Source organism: Anopheles ziemanni, chromosome 2 (assembly GCF_943734765.1).
Source record: "Anopheles ziemanni chromosome 2, idAnoZiCoDA_A2_x.2, whole genome shotgun sequence".
Classification (NCBI taxonomy): Eukaryota; Metazoa; Arthropoda; class Insecta; order Diptera; family Culicidae; genus Anopheles; species Anopheles ziemanni.
This window is the reverse complement of record NC_080705.1, coordinates 64,818,865-64,839,819: the sequence shown is the minus strand read 5'-3', so window position 1 is coordinate 64,839,819 and position 20,955 is coordinate 64,818,865. Positions and strand designations below refer to the sequence as shown.

The following is a 20,955-nucleotide window of genomic DNA, read 5'->3' as shown; positions in this document are numbered from 1 at the left end:
GGACAGGGAAGCGGTGGCGGGCTGTGGCACGAATGCAAAAACGGATGCACAAAAGATGCAAGACTGCAACTCGCCGCCGCTAATATACGGTCAGGGTCGTACAAATGTATGTAATTTACGTGCAATTTTACCTTTACAATAAAAGCGCCCGGCTGCCGCGTCCGGATGCTAATCGTTCGCGTTCGTGGGTCACATTGGGAAAACGAGGGCAAGGAGAGCGGAAGGACACAGCATAGGGGAAAAGGTCGAGGATAGGGGATGGTGGATGCGTGGAATGGAACATTGGAAGATGGAGGTATGTGAGTGGAAAACTATTACAAGACATGGATTTATTATTGTAAATTAATCCAAGGAGCTTGTAAATACTACAGTAAATCATTAAACTCCTTTAATGTTGTTCAAATTCCAAACCAGTTGGAAAATTTGATAAAATATTTATTTTACAAGTTTGTCAAGTGAAAGAAGTATTTCTATTTGAAACTGTTATTGATCTTCAATTTTCTATTAACTGCTTTAAAGTACCGTTTCTCATTTTCCAATTAGGTAGATTTGTAATTATAAAGTATAAAATTTTATTTTATAAATCAAACGCATCGAGTACGATCGCTTTGGGTGGAGTTTTCCTTTTGCGGCGAAAAACTGAAATTAAGAACAGAAAACTCCACCGATCGACGGTGAAGCGACGGGCAAAACACCATGTTTATCAGAAACCACGTGAGTGCGTTTAATGTAGTGATGCTGCCTGATGCACCCACTTACCCTCTCCCCACCCCTCGTCGGGCAAAGGCCGCGACGTTCCAACAGGTGAGAGAATCGGCGGCCTTCTTTCGGGCGCGCGCGAACTGAACCAAAAAAAAAAATACACATTCCATCCCGAAACGCCGAAAAGCGAACCACAACACTCGAACTACCTACTACCGATCGCGAGGAACCGTGACAGGAACGGGGTACAAGCCCGACACCCCTGCCGCCCCGCTCAGGATGGCGTGTCGGGCCGGTCGCAAGTTCCGGAGCGTATGATTAAGGGTATGAAGGAGACGAGAGCGAAAAAAAGGAAAACAAAATATGGTTGACCCGCAAACCGGCGGGTAACGAGCCTCGTCGACCGCGCTCGGGCGGACACCTTCCACCCTACGGGTCCGATTTTCCCTCCTGTCTTCAGGTACGGTGGGTCCCGCTTGCTCCAAAGAAACATTGCGCCAGTAGTCGGGAAGACGGCCGAAGACGCTGAATTATTTTTGTTGTTTTCCTTTTTTTTTATCTCGAACGTTCAATTTCGAGATCGCGAGCCCGCGATGTTGCTTCTGTATGTGTGCACGCATACCCGCACGAGCGTGTGTCCGTGTGTTCGGTACTGGATCGGCCTTTGCGACCTTTGCGGTTTGCGGGGTGTCCGGCGCAATATCGCCCAGCGCATCGGTATGGGTGAGAGTGTTATTTGGTCGGTGATTTTTCTTTGATCTTCGGTTTGTTATGTTTCCGATCCGGTGGGCCGCTCCGCACCGGATCCGCGCGCCCCGCTGGGCTCCCGAAGGCTCGCTTCTTCTGCTGATGCCGCCGACGCCGACGTCGTAAGTGCGGCCGACGGTGACGGCGGTGAAGGTGGGAAGGAAGGAGCGAACTCGAGCGAAACTCTGTTTTGGATCATTTTTCTCTTCCGCCGTGCGTGCCTCGCGGCTTCCTTCTATAGGCCAGGTGCTTCGGTGTAAAGATGAAAATCGTACGGTGAATTTCGTTGCGATCCACTCCAAGGAACGTGCATATGCAGTGGCTTTATGCACCTGTGCTGCAGTGGATACTGCTGTTGTGTATTATTTTACGTACTGATTTACAGCTCAAGTGGTTGAAATCGATCTGGATCGATGAACTGACATTCAGTGCAAATATCAAAACTAGTGTGATATTTTCTAGCACTCCTTGACTTGTGTTACATTCAGGGAAAACCGAGGTGAATTTAAGATTTAGTGTTGACCAACCAGAATAATTAGAAAACAAAGTTACAACATTTCAAGGTTGCATAAAGATCTATTTAATAACATATTGAAGATTCCATTAAATCATCAAAGACAATAGTGGTTGAGTTTCCCAATGTTGATCAAACAAACATATTCAACTTGTATCAACCTTGATGGACCGAAATTATTTCCTAATATTATTCTCCCAGATACTCTTCAAATAATCTAGTGATAAAAACCACTATTTGGGGGAAATTGATAGATATTTGCTGTAGTGATGTGCAAACTGAAGAAAGAAAAAGAATGAAAAAGTGAGTTTTATTTTATCATTTGTGATTAAAGTAATGCAGAAAGATTTGGCTCGCTCAGAATGGTTTGACTCACAAACAAGAATTATGGAACAGTAGAGCCACAAGATGTGCAACGATTGGAGCCTTAAAACCCCTTCACGTTTTTTTTGGGTGCATAAAAAAACGTCATCATGATTTCTTCAACGCAAGAACGAATTGGATCATGATTTGGGAGTAAGCCAAATCATTCAGAGTGAATTAAAGAATTCACTCTCCATTACAACTCGCTCACTCCGAATTGACTCACTTTATTGAACCGTTTTTCTCATTCCTTTTTTTTTGAAAGGCGATATGTTTGAGGGTAAACATTTACATCACAGGGTATGTAAACAGGGCAACAAACTCGTTCAACAAATAATAATCAACGAGCCGATCTGTATCCGCAAAAAATTTACTAAAAAATGAAAAATCAAATGAACCACCCAGTACATCTTTCAAGTTGCAAATAATAGTTAATTTTATTTTCGAAACTATTTTTCGTTGCGTGTGAACTTTATTCTTTGTGAAACATATCTGCTTGGTTTACTTCGGTTCATTTTTGTTAAGTAAAAAAGTCTCGTAATCGTCAATTCTGTTGGATGTGGAATAGTTGTGTTCGAAAGCATGAGCATGTACAAGAAATCGATCGAATCGCCGGCGTGTGTTTGTCCCAGATTCCGAGACGGGACCGGGAAACCCCTGCGCTTCAAAACACCCCGACCCGCTCGGTGGGGGCAAACCGTGGCAGCCGATGCCGACCGACCCCCAGACGCTTCGGTAAACAGGAACCGATAAAGCCGCGTGCAGTCAGCGCGTTTGTTTGCGCTCCCGCCGAGTCTAGCGCGTCGGCTCGCGCTTCGGAAGCGCCCGGCAAAGCCGGGAGGACCGTGGCGGGGGCACACTCGGTACTACACATTGTTGGTATTATTAATTACCTGTCTGCAAGTGCGATAGCGAGCTATAAACAGCTGCCCACGCCAAACGCCACTAGCCGCCCCGGCCCAAGCTCCCTTCGGCCGCGGTCTCGGGTACCGCGAAAAACGAAGGTTTGTTTATTTTGATTTCTTTCGTCGCCATCTTCCGGCGCACAGATCGCCGGCAGTCTGTGGTTGTTTGCTAGCTATCTCCGGAGTTGTTCTTTTTCTTTCTACCTTCTTGTTGTTCTTCGCCGGTTCGATCGTCCTGCCGGTTAAATGCGGCGTTCCCTGATCGCATCGACAGACGGTCCGTGACGTGATCTTCGCCCGGCTCGCACCCCGATCGATCGATTCGTTGGCATGTATTTTGTGCTTTTTTCTCTCGATTTTTCGGTTTTCTCAATTCCACAAATCCACCCCGGGGCCCGTGGGCTCTCCACAGCCACCGCCTCGATCGTAGCCAAATCGGCCTCCTCTCCAGGCAGGGCCAGCGGGGCGGCGGCTTTGATCAGCCGGCCTAAAATGCGAGGCCGCCGTCGCCGATCAGCGGGAGAGTAGATAAATTGGAGTGGCAACGATAAGCCGGACGAACAGAGGTAAATTAATCGTTTGTTTATGTCCGGTCGGCGGCCGCGCGGCGTCAGCCTCGGTCCGGCCTTCGCCACATTTTCGCTCCCGCGGCGCGCGAAGATTGATTTATTGTCCCATGGCGTCTGGCTACCGGCGTGCCGTGCGCAAGTGCCGGTAGTCGGATTAATGCCCGCCCAATCGATCCCTCGCCGCCGGAACCGGGGAGAACGGGGTCGTGGCCGTACGGCCTAGATGTCCTGCGGTTTTTCACCGGTTTCGCCGAACGTCCGACGCCCGGCTGGCGTTTACCGTCCGCAACTGGCCGCGATTGATTGGAAATCCATCGTTTCGTTTGTTCTGCACCGACTCCGCAGATGGTTCGCTGCCCAGCGGGGTTTTTTTGCGGACGATCAAAGCCATTTCCATATCCGGCACTGGTTTCTAAGAATATCCTTGTGAGCGGCGAGAGACATGTTTGTGTATCGCAAGCCTAACGTTCATCCCGGGAGATGTTTTCAAATCGGCAAGTGCGTTGTTGAAAGTTGTTTCAGATAAACTATGGCCAACGGTCGTGATTATTTACAGGACGTGGTTATAGAGTTCAAGTATTTCAGAGAACATTTCAACTGCCAGACTGCCTGTTGTGGTTATTCAACTTGCGTTCAAGAGGGTTCTTTCAAACTCATTCTAAGCCGTTGCATGTGAAAAACGTTTTTCTTAAAGTCAGCCCGAATTCATTGTAATGAATAATGTATTTTTTTAACAATGGAATGCCAATTATAATTACCATTTACCTTCCTACCAGTTTTACAGATTGTTCCAATTTTTATTTCTTGCGAAACAAAGTTCGTCACTTTCGCCATCGTTGAAGTCTTTTGTACCGTTATGAGAGCGCCTATTTTAACGCATCGTCTTTCTTTCGCTCTTGCTCACTCTCCCCCTCTCTTTAGGTGACAGTTATCATCCTACTCATGGTACACTCGCTGCCCAGTGTTCGGTGTCGTTCGGCAAACGTAAACTCCCCCAACCACCCGCACAGCCGGCATCATCGGGCGAACATTTCCATCGAAAGCAACTCGATACAGCGGCTCGATGCGTCGGGCGGCGGGCGGATGGCATCGGCGGGCAATGGAGGGGCCTCGTCCTCGCAGCCACTGCTGAAGCGAGTGTTTCTGTCCAACCGGACGGTGACCTGCAACGATGGGTCGCAGGCCGGCTTCTACCTGCGCAAGTCGCCCGGCTCGCGACGGTGGGTCGTGTTTTTCGAGGGTGGCTGGCACTGCTTCGATCACAAGTCGTGCCGGACGCGCTGGCTCAAGCAGCGCCACCTGATGACGTCGGTGCAGTGGCCCGAAACGAGAGATGGTGAGTTTTCAACAGAGCGATCTCTGCTTGGGACGGTGTCATAACGATGGTATTAATTTATATTATTTGTTTTTCTCCTAGTTGGCGGACTTCTGTCTCCGATGCCGTCGGAAAATCCCTACTGGTACAACGCGAACCACGTGTTCGTGCCGTACTGCAGCAGTGACTCCTGGAGTGGTACCAAGATCCGGCCCGACACCCGCGACGGTCTGCGCTTCATGGGCTCGCTGATTGTGCGCCAGGTCATGTCCGATCTGGTGCCGCTCGGGCTGGGCCATTCCCAGGGGGCGGACCTGCTGATGGCCGGTTCATCTGCTGGTGGACTCGGTGTGATGCTGAATCTGGACAAAGTGCGCACGTTTCTGCAGAATGAGCGAGGTAAGGCGATCCATTCATGACTTTTATTTTTTCTTTAACATTATATCGTCATGACACTTTGTATCCTCTGAAAATATTCTCTCTGTTTGTGAAGTTGCCTACCTCTGATTTTGGGGCTGCTTTGAAAGAAGAACGTAATTTCTGTTCTAAATCATACACTACGCCGTAATATAGGCAACATGCGTGCACGTTCAAATAATCATTTGTACTAAACCAAGTTATTTCTATTTTCTTTCGCGGAAACCTACTTTTACTGATTCGGTTTTAATACTCAATCTTGTTGTTTGCTCTGCAGGTTTGAAAGTAAGCGTTCGGGGCGTTAGTGACTCCGGCTGGTTCCTGGATCGTGAACCGTACACCCCGGGAGCGGTCGCTGCCTCCGAGGCCGTTCGTCAGGGGTGGAAAATGTGGGACGGTGCGCTGCCGCAAGCCTGCGTGGCCGAACACTCGAAGGAACCGTGGCGTTGCTACTTCGGACATCGGTTGTACAACACGCTGAAATGTAAGTGATCAAGGATGGCTGCTGATTTTTTCATACGAGTGATGGTACTAAACGAGGTTTTCTTGCTTCTTGCAGCTCCCCTGTTCGTGTTCCAATGGTTGTTCGATGAGGCACAGATGCGGGCGGACAGTGTAGGGGCACCGGTCACCCCGCAGCAGTGGAACTACATCCACGACATGGGCGGTGCGCTGCGGGAATCGCTCAACAACGTGTCGGCGGTGTTCGCACCGTCGTGCATCGGCCATTCGGTGCTAACGAAGCGCGACTGGATGAAGCTGAAAATCGACGACATTTCGCTGGCGGACGCACTCCGATGCTGGGAGCAATCGAACGCCGACGAGCGGCAGTCGCAGTGGCGTTCGGTCAACCGAAGCCCTCAGAAGCTCCACCGCAAGCACAATCCGCAGGGTGGCCGCAGAAAGAACAAGCAGCAGCAGCAGCAGCAGCAGCAGCAACAGAGAAAGCAATTACAAACGACCACCGGATCCGTGGGCACGGAACAGACCTCGGACCGGCCACCCCGTCCGAAGCTAACCAAAGAAGAACGGGAACGCCGGCGACAGGAGCGACGTAAGCGTCAGAACCTGAAGAAGCCAAACGGTACCGACCCGAGCGGTCCCGCCGATTCCACCGGTTCAACGAAAGTTCCTAAACTAGATCGATCGCCAAAAAATAGTAGTACCAGCACGCCTATCCCAGCCAACGGTAACCAACCCGTGGGCCACAACAATCAACCGAAGCGCCACAACCAGCGTCACCATCCGGGGCAGACGAAGAAGCAACAGCAACAACCGGACGTCTCTCGCACCCCAGCGACGACGGTTGCGACGAACGAGCAGTCTCCTCCACACAAGCTGCGGAATCAGAACAAGAAACGCCAGAACGCCCACAGAAATCGCAACCGGAAGGCACGCGGTGGGAACGGCGGCGGTGGCCGCAACCGGGCGCCCCAGGCACTGAACATTCCCGAACCAAAGAAGTGCTCGCTGCGGCTGCTGGAGCGGTGCAGTTGGCCGCAGTGCAACCACTCCTGTCCGACGCTCACCAACCCGCTGACGGGCGAAGAGATGAAGTTCCTCGAGCTGCTCGCCTCGTTCGGGCTCGACATGGACGCGGTCGCGACGGCCCTCGGCGTCGACATGCAGACACTGAACAACATGGACCGCGCCGAGCTGGTCAATCTGCTCACGCAACAGGTGACGTAGCGTGGGCAACCGACCCTCCTCCCTAACCTGCATCCAACTCCTCTTACAGTGCGGCAATCCCATGGCTGCATCATTCCAAAACAAGCCAAAAGATCGTACTTAAGCATTAAGTGTCCCCCACCACTCCTAAAACCTCCGGTTCAGCGAACGATCGACTCCTAATCCACCTTGCTAGTGAGGGACGCGGAGAGTGCATCGGACCGATAATGCGTTAGCGAGTAGAAGGGAAGATTAATACAGTAGTATTCTGTAGAGCAGCCCATAGGATCCACGTCCAGATGAATTATATTAGACATACCTGTCTACTCTTAAGCTAGATCGAAGTGTGGACAACTTCAACGAACCGCAAACGACGTTTAACAACAATTTAATACAGTTCTATCATCGCGTCATTATATTGCCCACAGCACGATTTAGTCTGGCAAAAACATAGATCTGCTCGAATCGAGCAGATTCTGCCCGATCCACTGATAGCTTCCTGCGAGTAATAAGCGACTGACAAGGAATTTGTATGAACGCGTTTTTTTGCCTTTAGTTGTACTATTTCATAAGTTCATGTTCAAAGTATTTATTTGACCCAAGGTTGTTCCAAGAGGAGCGAAACGATAAAAACAAGATACTGATATGCCAAGTTCAGTCGAAGCGAAGTGCTGCAAAATGTAACCGGTAAACCTGTGAATACTCCAGAGCTTTGTGACAAACGACTAAAACCAGCCACTTCCACCCAAGATGAACATCAAGACCCAGTATTTGTAGTAGAGTAGTAGCGAAGGAGCGCGTCGGCCGGTGCCAGTGACTTTCGACTCTGTTATCCCTCGCTTTAATTGTCAATTTAAAATAACATCTTCACTCGCTTGGCCGTAACATGCGAAGAGAGTCATGCTGTCAGTTCCACTCGTGTGTAAATCCTATCCCATAAAAGTCCGTCCGCGCTGGGCAAGGCGTCAGTAGGAAAGTTGACGCACCGGCCGGTGACGCTTTGTAAATAGGTAGTAGGCGTAGGAAGTACAAATAACGAACACTAGATAAGTAAGCCCGAACGAAATGACTACCTCACCGAATGCATGAATGGGTTTTTTTTTGTTTTTGAATGGCATGAACGAGCTCGATAGTTCCAAGCGATAGGGGCAGCTTAGGACACGCGTGTACGAGTAGGATAAGCTTAATCTGTATTAACTGTACCTGCGATTAGTCATACGTTTTAGCAGCATCGTTTACCAATTCAATCGGTGTTTTATTTTTGCGGGCGCGTCCAAAATAGGATGCAACGTGGCGCGCTACATTCTGCCAGTTGCACGCAGCTTCGCCAGCGAACGCTCTTCTGTAAATATAATTTTCCTCCTTTTCCTCGGTTCCCAGACTATTTATAATAAGCGTTGCAAAGAATCTATCCAATTAATTTAACACAGGCCAACCCCAGTCTTGGCTTTGGTAGTCGAGTTGGGTTTGGGCGAAACGAGGGAGAATATCGTTGTCACCCATTGAAAATATTTTAAAATAAACACGATTAAAAATGTATTACAAACCGGGTTTGTTGAAATTAAAGTTTGAAAGAAAATGTGTTTTAATAATTCCAGAAACATATACTACATTCGAACGATTTTGTAACAGTGCTTAAGTATATAACTTGAATGATTCATTCGTTTATATTTAGAACTTTACACTACCCAACGCTGTTTACTCAAATTTAAAGTAAACTAATCTGAAAAGCTTCACTTGAACAAATTGACCTGAAAAACACTGTATTCGATGCCTTGTACACAATATGGCCTTTTGAATAAAATTGCATGCAATACGAAAGAGTTTGTATGCAACATTTGATTATAATTTTCTCTTATTTTATTCATTTTCTTAATTTGAGCAAAAATGTTTATTTGCATTCATCCTCTTCCTTAGCCTGCCCTACCTCTCCCCGTCCTTCCTAGTAATCGTAGTCGTCGCCATGGCGTGGCCTTTCGGTCCGTCCATTCCGGTACGGTCGGTCGTATGTGTCGTCATAGGGGTCGTCACCGCGAACTCGCCCCTCGTCGTGCAGGATAACCACATCGCCGAGCGATTTGAAGGGACATCCGTCGACCAGCAGCTCCCGCATAGCGTTGCACGAATGCGACGAGAGCCACGTGGTCCGAGGGCAGTGCTGATAAGTATCGATAGGCATTTCTCCGTAAGGATCTAATTGGCAGATACATTTCGAGTGTACAGCGCTTACCATAAACATTTGCGCCTGCACGCAATCGCCGAACATGTCCTCGGCTATCTCGCACTGCTCCATCTCCTCGTTGTTCCGCACGTAGCGACCCTGCAGATGGGTGATTTTCGGCTTGCAGTAGCTGAGCGCCTTCAAGACCACGCTGATCCAGGCCGGATCGACGCCCCGCGTCTGCAACCGGGGCCGAAAGATGCGCACCCGATGGATGCGATCGGTCATCGTGATGTTGATCCGGTACAGACCACAACGTGCCGCACACTAGCCCAAAATTGGAGAACAAGGTTGTGTATCATATAAAATTCGTCTCCTCCCACTTCCGCCCTATACTTACCGACCCACGCTCGTACCGGTCTCCATCGACCTCCGCATGGATAAATCGGCACCGATGGACCGCATACTGATTGATCCAGCGAGGCTGCGAGCAACACTCGGTCGGGCTGGGAAAATCTGGATGACGGAGGCAACTTTCCTGGCCACGCAGCAACTCTTCACTGTTGGCGGTAACAGCCAGCAACGCGAAACCAACGACTAGCAGGCCACACAGCAACACTTTTGGCCACATCCTAGAATACAAGGTTTAAGTGCTCCGTTTGAATCGACACTGATGCTTGAACGTCGGTTAAAACTGTGATTTATGGGTCTCTGTAAACTGTCTCGATGGCAGGAAGTTACGATTGGATCCGATCGGGATTACTGGTTGCGTAAGACAAACGATGTGTTCGATCCAGTGGTTTTATTGTTGTAGACAATATTTTTCATGTATCTACTCGCGTGCAGAGCGCGGGAGATTCTAATCTCAATAATTAGCAACAGGGAACTACGGGTTAAAGTAAATAATAAGGGATTTCCCTAGCATCAATTCAGTGACTCATTCCAACAACCTTTTCAATTCGATTTTAGGAGTGAACTGCATCGCAAAATTGAAACTTTGCAACCACTTTTGATCATGTGTGTTCCAACACTTACTCTTGATCTCTTTTTTAGGTTTAGATTATATTATATGCAACGTTTGATGCTTTTTTAACTGATGTTGTTGTATGTAGGCTGTTTTTGAATGAATGAATATTAACATAGAAATGATTAAATTATTCAACAGTTTTGTTTTTTTACACTCTATCACCACATTATCACCTTTGATCGTTGTATAATTTTGTTACAGAATTTAGCTTCAACTGTAACCATCGATTTGCTTCGCTTTAATCGAAGGAATGACGTTGACCACGTTCGCTATCCGTTATAAACAAACGTTTTCTTGTTTGCTTCATGTTCATTTTGCAAAGGACCTTGGTAGCGGCACAACATGGGCATTCCTTTCGCTTTACAGGCAAGCGTTCTGGTGATGCTTGTTGTCCACCTCGGATGGCACACCGTCGCGGGTCAATGCGTACGCTCAGAAGATTTCGTAAGTTGTGGTTTCCCTATGCTGAAACACTTTTATTTAACGTTAACTTTCCTCCACCAGGCCGAAGCTTCTGGATGCTGCCGGCAGCTACCCAGTCTGCCAGACGATATCGTGCAAAACTGCTTGAAGAATACTAACGATAAAGGCAACGTCGGGTCGGAAGAACGGTTGGTCGTAAGTTTATGATAGATTAATTGCTCTCTCCTTCCCCTGCCTTATGTTACTTTCTCCTATTAAGTGTATTCTTAGCTGTGCGTACGATGCGATGGGTTTGATAAATGAGGCTGGCGAAGTGAACCCAGAGAAGTACATCTCCTCCCTGACGGTGCAAGACGACTCGATGCGAGAGGTGGTAACGAATGCCGCCAAAAGTTGCGCCAACATTAGTGACGATATTAAGCGGGACATCGAGAATATTCGGTCTAGCTGCAACCTTTACCCAGTTATGTATCAAATGTGCGTGTCGCAGTTGACGTTAAGCAACTGTCCCGACGAACACTGGAATGAGTCACCGGTCTGTGCCCAGGTGAAGGCGGGCGTGCCACCCTGCTGAATTACTGAACCTTTACATGGAAGACGATGAAAACTGAAGCCTAATAAACATATCATCTCTCGCATATCTGTTGAACTTATCAAATTCCATTACTAATATTTACGGCATAGTTCTAAGTTTGTATGTATAATTTAATGTATTCTTAAAAGCAGCAGTAAATTTATCAGTTCCAAAGAAATTTTACGAATGAAGAGCGAAATATTGTATCTTATTCAATTAAGAATTTACCAAACATTCTTTGCTGTTCCAGCTGCAATTTTTAAATTATACTTTTTACGATTTATACGACCTCGTAGGCCGTAACGAATGTTCTTCTGATATTTTAGCAAGTTTAATCTATTATTCTGAAAATTTCTCCAAATAACAGGAATAGAATTAAATATATAGTTATGCTGACATCATGATGCCAACATTATGCTGACGCCAGGAAGCATACCAACGCAGCGCACCCACGGTCAACGCAACATGATCTCCCTTCATGTTGCGCCACCTCCAGCACCAGCCGCAGTACCAGCCCCAATGCTAGCTCCATCACCAGCTCCAGCATCTTCAGCATCAGAATTAAAAGTTAGTTAGTTACCGTCTTCTGTAGCAGATAATTCTAATTCAAATAAACGTATAATTATATACCATATATGGTAAGTTAAAGTAGGCAGTTAATCATAAAACCCAGGCAAATATCGTGTGTATTTGCGGTGCAACTGCCAAGTAAACCATAACAATTATTGTATATAAACTAATCTAGGCTTCCAACAAATGCATTTCACAACATCAGGTAATTGGGGAGTAGTTTTTTGTTAAGAATTAACTTTCATTGTAAGTGTCTTCCATCTCCCATGTCGTGACTTCAGCAACTGAAAGCTTATTTATGTTGCCAGATCGAGAAACTTATCGCGCGTCACGTTAAGCCATGAAGTATGGAGACTCTGGCCGCCAACGAGAAACCCAGTTCGACAATAGCTAGGATCTGTACATGTAGTGTTTTAGTGGACACGTATTGTTTCGAATAGGTAGGAGCACAAAAGTCCCGATCAAATTGTATTTGCTCAGGGAGTAATTTCCCGACGAGTGGCATGACCAGTTGAGCAGATCCATTCCACCTGGAAATACCTTCGCGACATCCTCAGGATGTGTAGTGCTGGGAGCGACACATGCCCAGGGCCTCTGGTTGCGATTCTTCAAAAAGTCCGCTAGCCCCCAGTACAACAAGGTTAGGTAACGCGTTCCGTTCTGCTAAAAAATGCAGAAGCTTTAAATTTGCGTATCTTTTGATCATTCTTAATAAAGCTTGTTCGTACATAGTGTTTTCCAAGCATAATGTGTTTGTTGAATTTTTTTATTTTACTTTATGATTTCAAAAGATACATTTTACAATAAATAGCATTACATTTGTACCATAATTATTCTTTTATAATAACGGTTCTTTTATAATATTTGATAAATTAAAATGATTTAAACGTACAAAATCAATTTGTTTGCTGATTTTATATCGGAGGGAAACAAAACCTCAACACGTGTTCAGTGGATAACTCATGTCGTAAGTGAGTCATCTTTTTGAAACATTGCATCCATTTGTCATACTCTTTATCGTGTTGCATCTGCATTAGCAATGCTCATTTGTGATGGGCCTGTATTTTTGCTACCGTGTTTTTTTCACCCACCTCTGGATCGTATAAAACAAGCATCTAAAGGTTTTTAGGTGACAAACTGAGGCACCCTCTTCGCTAGTCAGTCACGGACCGTTACATCCACCGCAGCCAGAACGACTCGAGAATCATGGTCCTGAAGCAAGCGTTTGTTCTTACATTTGCGATCGTTTTCTGCTCGTTGGTATGTTGTATCGCGAAGGTACGTTCTGGGGCGTCTCATGTTAAAGAAGTTTGTTTTTCTTTCCACAGCAACTGGCCAGTGCCGATGAGGATTGCAAAAATCTTATGGATAAGGTAAGGTCCACTTGAAAAGAAACAGTATTCAAACAAGCGTTCGTATTAACTGCATTCTGGTTCTTTTTTTCACATAGGGCGACAAAATTGACGACTGCTGCCAGTTGGAGTCTATAATCCCGATGAACGAAGCGGATAATTGCTCGTCAGCTGCTGACGACGCATCCCACCCGCGGGAGAAAATTTCGGTGAGTCTACACACAAAAACAAATAAATTGGAGGGAAAAATTGGGACGTACTCTTACGCTGTTTGTAGTGCATTGTGCAATGTGAACTGCAATCGCTCGGTGTGATGAACGGAAAGCAACTCGTGCCGGAAAAGGTGCTCGAGTACGCCAACCGGCTCGATGGGGATTGGAAGGAAAAAGCGGTCGAGATAGCGAACACGTGCAACGAGCGACTCGACAATGCGAAGGATCATATCGACGCGAAGGTTCAGGACAAAGATTGTTCACCGATCGGTGGTTTTCTTCTGGGGTGCATCATGAAGCATACGTTCGATGGATGCCCGGCCGACAAATGGCAGAACAGTACGTATTCCAGCAGGTTCACGTTTGTGTTAGATATGTTCACCGAAAGCGTAAGCTTAATATCGAATATCTTTCTTCCTACAGCCGATTTTTGCAATAAGCTCAAGAGTGGAGAATGCTTCAAGCAACGTGGCCGGCAGCCGTAATAGCTTGTGTGTAAAAGCGGAATTATTCCTGATATCCAACGAAACCGGAAAACTTGAGACCGATAAAAATGAATAAATACCACACCATCATCATTGAAAAATCAGTCAAATGTTTTATTGCAATGAAAAGTACTGGAAGCGATGAGTGTCAAACTTTTTCTCCTCGCTTTTACTTGGTCCAGATTTGTGTACTCCCAATATCTAGACGATGACACTAGCACCAGCGTCATGGTACATAATTAAAAGTGCACAGCTATTAATTGTAACTCACCTGATAATCTGAATCGAGCTAACGTTTCCGCTTGCGAAAAAGTGACCACATTTGCACTTTCCCCATGATTGTGGTCATTTTCCGCTGGAAACTACTTCCAGCATGTTTATTGTGGACGTTAGGTCGGTTTTGCGATTGACTGTACTTATCGTTCAGGTGAAGGTTGATTTATAACTCGAGTACATGTGAATATTCTAATGCGAGGTGGTATTATCCTATTTCAGGTGGCGTCCATAGTGGACTTTAACTTTGATGGAAACCCTGTAAGTAACTTTGATTGATACTTCTGTTCGTTACTAATTTCTTTATTTATATTTTGCAGAAATCCGACGCCCAAACCTGTTGCATGATCGAGCACAATTTTCCTAAGGAACCCTTCGCCAAATGCTACGAAAAGTTCGTGAAAGAGACTAATCGTGACGTAGACAACGATTTGCTTCTGGTACTTAACTATACCGACCGAACGCGCAATATTGTAACCGCATTATCAACTTACATTTTCTATCTTGTCGGTAGTGCATCCACCAGTGCTACTATGGCGCTATTGGTATGTTTTCCAACGAAGGAAAGTTGGTGACGGGCAAGTACCGAGAGTACCGTGGTAGTCTCGAGCCGGCCCTGCAGAAACCGTTCACGTGGGCGATCACGTTCTGTGCCGCCGCTGTTTCGAAAGCCCTTGAAGATCCGTCAATGAGGAAGCGCTCCCGATGTAACCCGGTCGCGTATATTTACAACCGTTGCCTCGCCGAAACTATTATGGTCAACTGCCCTGCGGATCGGTGGATAAATGGTTGGTAGCTTTGGGCTGGACGGTTAGCGAGGGTTTCCCGTTCATGAGTTTTGTTTATCTTTCAGCTACACTTTGCACGAAAGTAATATCAAAGTTACAGCAAAGGTATGGAAAGGGCATTCTCTTGTCGACGAAAGTGCAACCATCCCAGAACGGGTGAGGGCGACCTTCAGCGAATCATAATTCTTGTATACCATTTGCTATGTTTTGGATTGTTTACTCTCTTGTGGCGTAATTTGGAAGCAGCGTAACATTGTAATAAAATGTAACCGTTCAACATCAATCAATGCACAATGTACTGGAACACTACCCGATGTGACACGTGTGGACTTTAAAATCATTCTAAAAACCCGTCTCGACATGGTTGAAGTAGCAGTATGTACTTTTCAACGTGTTTTCCTCCAACAAATATACTCTATCTATCGTGTTGGTCAGGGTTCAGCACCAAATTTGAGCTATAACAATGCAACAGAACGAGCAGATTTCACAAAAAGGTACACCTCACATTCATCGTACGAGCGTTGCTCCGGGCAGACATAACGCGCGACGATGGTCCAAAGGCTACAGAACGGTCAGTCTAGTGCGCCATGGGCATTGGTGATCATATTGTGCTGGTTTAGTGGCACCATTCGTGCAGACCAGGAGCAGGTGAACTGTAACCAACCTCCACTGGAAGCGGTGAGACGCCTTTCCTCAACCGGCATGCTGACTTTAATATGGTCGTATGGCAATTGAGACTCTTTTAATTCCCTAGCATCCAAAGGATTGCTGTCGCCTTCCATCAATGATTGATGAGGATTTGCTGCGCAATTGTAAGAACCTACACGGCGGGGAACCACTGCAGCGAAAGCTGATCTACGAACGAGGCAAGGTAAGTCGCCACACGATGCCCCGAAAGCTCCGTCAAGTGACACGTCGCTGCTAACATTGTGCCCTTGTGATCATGTAGTGCTTTGTGGAGTGTGCTCTGAATGCAACCGGAACGATGGTTAACGGACTGCTGGATCAGGTGAAAATAATGTCCCTCATCGAGGAGGCTACGAGGCATGATCCGGTCCTAATGCAGCTGTTCCAGGGCAACACCTTGCAGTGCCTGCAGACTTCCAGCACTGACGATGAGCAGGGCTGCAGCAAACTCGGAGTGGACTTTGTGAGCTGTGTCAACTTCCAGAACTTTCTGGTAGGTACAGGCTGCCATCGCAACGTGGACCTATAGAGAATACAAGAGTCGTCATTCATTTTTTTCCAGAATTGTCCTCAACATTTGTGGAACAACACCGATCATTGCAATCGATTGAAGCACTACATTCAAAATTGCCCTCGTCCCATATAGTCAACAGTTATATCCAACAGTTTTCTCAGCGTCATCATAGTTAAACCGATTCCTCCATTCAAAAACAGTTTATTCCTTGGATTTAAAAATACAACCTCAACAAAGTGGTACATAACCTCAGATCAGATAAGATTCAGCTTGGGCATCCAGCAACAGCGCTCTCGTGTTAGTCCTCGCGTGGTGTCATTTTGAACTTGAGGGCACCCTCGGGGGCGTACATGAATGTGACGACGTATTCCAGTGGTTTGTGATGGTACTCGAGCTTGAACGATCGCAACAGCTTAGCCAGCAGTATTTGCATCTCCAAATCGGCAAAGCGTCGCCCGAGGCACATGCGCGCACCGTATCCGTACGGTAGCGAAGCGAACGGATGAAGCTGATCACCGGAGCCACCCTGGGCCGGCTTTAGCCAGCGTTCCGGCTTGAACCGCTGCGCGTCGGTCACGTACTCTTCCATCGTGCCAAGGACTAGATTCGGGAAGACGCATTGTACCTGCAACAGCAAATAAAAATAAATAACCAAAATTCTACTAGCAAAACAAAAGATCTATGTAGTACTGTACTGACCCCCTTCGGAATCCGATAGCCACAGATGACGGTATCCTCTTGTAGCGTGCGGCCATTGCCGATGACCGTGCTGTACACTCGCAGCACCTCCTTGATAAATGCTTTCAGGTAGTGCGCCTGATCGAGCAGTTGGATTGTGAGGGGAGTCTTCGGGTCCGGCATTAGGCGCTTCAGCTCCTCGTACAATTTCTGCTGCTCGACGGGTCGTGTAGCCAGCTGGTACAGAATCGAACAAACGGCCATGGAAATCTGTTCACATTCCCATGAAGACATTATACGTTATATTGCGTCGGTTGAGTCTTAGAAGGCCATGCTTACCGTATCGATGCCAACCAGAATCATATCCAACGCCATAATAACGGCTAGCTTTTCGTTGTTTTCGCTCTTGATGACACGCTCCAGCAGCGACGGCTCTCCATCGAGCGCACGGCCTTCATTCAGTTTCATCCTCTGTGTGGCGTTTTTGATGTACTTCATACATACTCTGGAAGGAACAGTATATGCCTCGAATGAGATATCTTCCCTTAGTCTTCCCTTCTGATTTGGTCATCGATACTTACTTCACGAAGTAGTCCATATTGTTGACGTACTTGTACCAGATCGGTGTCGGGAAGTATCGCCAGTACGGTGCCTTAAGCTCGAGCGTGGCCACATTGCGCAGGGCGTACTTCGCCGCGTTGATAATCTGCTGCGGTTCAGACTTTGGGTCCAGGTTAGGCTCCAGGCATCCGAGCCGTGCGTCGAGCGCTACCAGACCGATGCACTCCAGGGACCACTTGTGGATCTCGTTGTCAAAGTCGTCCGGTAGCTCCTGACGATCGTCCAGCAGCTGCTGGCACCGGTCGATGAACTCTTCCGTCACCTGCTCGAGTGGTGACACATAGCGGCGGACAGTCGACAGCTGGAGGACCGGTTTTTGGACGCGCGATCGAAACTCGCGCCACGGCTCACCGTGACTGTGGGAGAGAGAATAACAAGTTGATTGATCTTCCTCGTGAGTTTACAACTACCGATTGCTTATGGATAGATGTTATTCATTGAGACTGCAGTTAAATTTATTACGTTGACACCTGACGAGGAAAACAAAATAAACTGGCTCATCTTTTATAGGTTGTTTACGTTGTTTGTCCATCCTATATTTGGATCAAACTGATACAACATACAAAGTATGCTGCTTGCCTGGTTGGTCGTAATGGTTGTTTTTCTGCCCTCAATTAAGCCATCGGGCTGGAGTGTAATCGGACACCACTTTCCCGCAATCGCATACTTACACCCCGACGACACCCGGTAGATCACCGAAGAAGTCTTTCCTCAGTTCGCTCTTGTACTTCACGAGGCTAGGCATCGACGGTCGGAACGGTGTCGGACCCTCGTTACGGTAAACCTGCACGCGGGATAGGACGAAAACAAAATAGTTAAAGAAAAACATAAAAAAGACCCGGGGACGGGGAAAATTGCGCCGCCATACCTTCTCGATCTCGTCGCAATCGTAGACGAACAGCAAATCGGGACGACCGATGAGGCCACCGAGGCGCACGATCCGACCGTAGTCACGGTGCAGCAGGAACGATATCATTGCCACGTCAGAAATTTTGTACTGGCCGATGATGGGGAAAACACTGTCCGGTGGGAAGGGTAAGAAAGAAGGTAAGGAAAGTGAGCAATCGGGTTACCTAGTGGGTTGCTTTTACACCGTTTACCGCCACTCTGAGTCGATCGTTTGATGTGCCGATGGCATCGCCACAATTTCACTTCGACATCCAGCGAGCCGGCAAACAATGTAATCGATGTGTACAGAACAACGATCATTCTATTACCAATGCTTTTTTAACAGGGAAAAAGAACATTATCGAGCTCAATTTGAAAAGGTAATGGGGCGTTCACAACATCGTTGTCGATAGAAAAAATAACTCTTCCAATCGCTACACATTGAACAAGCTATGAAGCAACATTTTTTTGCATTGCAGAACTTTGTTGTCATAAAATTATTTGTTTTACTTTGTTTAAAAAGCTTTACAGCTATTTTACAGTATAACAGCATTTATGTCCACAATAAATGCAACCTGATTTATGCGAATCTGTTGTTTTTTCGATTAAAAAAAAACAAAAAAATAGTAAAAACTGAACAAGGTGTTTTTGCTGATTAAATTTCCTAATTACCATCTGAGTGAATAAACCCCACAGGAAAAAAAGGATCATTAAATCAGCTAAAAGCCTTGAAACCTACTTGCAAAATAAAAAACATAGGTAGGGTAGAAAATATACTTCCTTCATTAGAAGTAAACTTCAAAAACAAAAAAAAATATCTCACAACAAGTGTGCTTTAAACGCAGTCGATCTTAATGAACTATTAACGATATTCGCTTAATTGTATGTAGCATATATCGCATTGTATAAACATTAATTATGGAGCAATAGGTAAAGATTACTATTTAGGGCTTAGAGATCAAAGATAAACAAAGTATGGAATAAATTTGGTGAAAGGATCTAAACAATTTAAAAAATCATAATTTTAAAATATACAACAAATAATTGATGTCTTCTTTCAAAATTGATCGTTATACATTTCTCATTGTGCAAAGTTCCGTTAGCTAAACCGGTACATTGTGTAGAAACCTACTGCCAATCCATTTATCATTTTGGGGGTTCAAAATTTAAGCCATTCCTTCACGATAGGTTCCTGATAGTAAGGCATCCATCATCTTTTAAGCAAAAAATCCAAAGTAAAAATGTTGTGACGAAGAGGCGACTCTATGATCGCATCTTATGCCATTGACATGTGACGACGAATGGCGAAGCGAAGCAGACCAAAAGCGAATAGAACCGGTTTTGAAACCTTACTTTTTTAATGTTTTATTTTTATGTTCAAAAGCTTCGTTCTATGCTAGATACGACTGGCTGAAGAGTGTAATTGGCTGAGATGGACGTCAGTAACAAATAACTTCATCAAAATAAAGCCTGAATTTTTGTTTCTTCATCCAAATAGGCAATTTCCACCGTTTCCAAAAATGTCATTTGCGTTTTCAAAATAAAAATTCGTCGTTATTCCCAGCTTCATTGACGCAAAATGCAAACAACTAACGATCTGATCGCGGATTTTCGAGAAGTTGTGACGCAAATTCGCACCCAAAATGTTTCTCCCACTTGACGGGAGAACCTGTTCCCAGTCCAATCCAATCAAGGACTAGAATTCCCTGAATACCTCCAAAGTTCCCTTTCGCTGGAGTCGTTCGTTCTTACCGCCAGGTGTTGCCCAGAATCGGCAGTGGCTTAGGACCGGGCACCTCCGAGTAGGGACGGGCATCTTCCAGGCGGATCGTGTTGCGGGCGCTCTGAGGTTGCTGCTGCTGAGCTGAGGTCGCACCGGCCACATTCAACGCCTCGACCATATGCGGACAGGACGCCGTGGAATGTGTGTAGCGGATCGGGCTGTCGGTGCTGCTGCTGCTGGCTCTGGTCTGTTGCTGGCAAACAGGAAGCTGTCCGGACCGCGAGGGCCTCGGAACGGCGGGCCAGGCCGCAGTCAGCTCACGTATCAGCCGTTGCCGGGCGTGGTTCATTGTGCACTACACACTGGACGAGAGCACAACACAACACTGCTCACGATCACGATCACGAAAGCGACAATGATTCACAACACTTCACTCTGGTCGAGCTCGATAGAGCCGGATCGGACGACACTGAACTGTGGATTGGATAAATGTTAGCAAAAATCATCAGAAACACGATCCACCTTCACTCGACGAGAAACTGGTTAGGGTCATTAAAATTCGCTCTCGATGAAAGCGTTCGTGGTCGCGTTTCTTTTCCATATATTTTGCTGAATAATATTCTCATTTTATTCACGCTGTTTCGGCTGTGGTTGGTGGAGGAATCCAAGTTGATTCCATCATACACGGGGACACAATTTCACAACTCAAATTCAAAATTTGTGAGAACGACGGACGCGGTTGAATATATCGGAGGATCACCTCTGTCCGATGCTTAGTC

At 46.5% G+C, this 20,955-nt stretch overlaps 5 protein-coding genes across 5 annotated transcripts; 3 read left to right on the top strand and 2 right to left on the bottom strand.

Moving 5' to 3' along the window:
- Positions 1 to 289: 289 nt before the first annotated feature.
- Positions 290 to 7,221, top strand: LOC131294109 (palmitoleoyl-protein carboxylesterase NOTUM). The gene is made up of 5 exons (XM_058322155.1): positions 290 to 295; positions 4,722 to 5,136; positions 5,218 to 5,514; positions 5,810 to 6,016; positions 6,092 to 7,221. Exons 1-5 carry the CDS (start codon positions 290 to 292, stop codon positions 7,219 to 7,221), a joined length of 2,055 nt encoding a protein of 684 aa, XP_058178138.1.
- Positions 7,222 to 9,142: 1,921 nt separating this feature from the next.
- On the bottom strand, positions 9,143 to 9,992 carry LOC131294108 (uncharacterized). The gene is made up of 3 exons (XM_058322154.1): positions 9,762 to 9,992; positions 9,431 to 9,688; positions 9,143 to 9,358 (listed from the first exon to the last, which is right to left on the bottom strand). Exons 1-3 carry the CDS (start codon positions 9,990 to 9,992, stop codon positions 9,143 to 9,145), a joined length of 705 nt encoding a protein of 234 aa, XP_058178137.1.
- Positions 9,993 to 13,161: 3,169 nt separating this feature from the next.
- Positions 13,162 to 14,004, top strand: LOC131294106 (uncharacterized). The gene is made up of 5 exons (XM_058322153.1): positions 13,162 to 13,215; positions 13,284 to 13,328; positions 13,406 to 13,516; positions 13,585 to 13,858; positions 13,943 to 14,004. The coding sequence occupies exons 1-5, from the start codon at positions 13,162 to 13,164 to the stop codon at positions 14,002 to 14,004; spliced, it is 546 nt and encodes a 181-aa protein (XP_058178136.1).
- A 468-nt stretch (positions 14,005 to 14,472) lies between these two features.
- LOC131294105 (uncharacterized) lies at positions 14,473 to 15,225 on the top strand. The gene is made up of 4 exons (XM_058322152.1): positions 14,473 to 14,538; positions 14,598 to 14,717; positions 14,792 to 15,065; positions 15,131 to 15,225. Exons 1-4 carry the CDS (start codon positions 14,473 to 14,475, stop codon positions 15,223 to 15,225), a joined length of 555 nt encoding a protein of 184 aa, XP_058178135.1.
- Positions 15,226 to 16,564: 1,339 nt separating this feature from the next.
- Positions 16,565 to 20,525, bottom strand: LOC131282169 (probable cytochrome P450 301a1, mitochondrial). Its single transcript, XM_058311574.1, has 7 exons — positions 20,206 to 20,525; positions 18,434 to 18,584; positions 18,237 to 18,349; positions 17,526 to 17,921; positions 17,284 to 17,449; positions 16,966 to 17,214; positions 16,565 to 16,891 (listed from the first exon to the last, which is right to left on the bottom strand). Exons 1-7 carry the CDS (start codon positions 20,523 to 20,525, stop codon positions 16,565 to 16,567), a joined length of 1,722 nt encoding a protein of 573 aa, XP_058167557.1.
- Between the last annotated feature and the right edge of the window lie 430 nt (positions 20,526 to 20,955).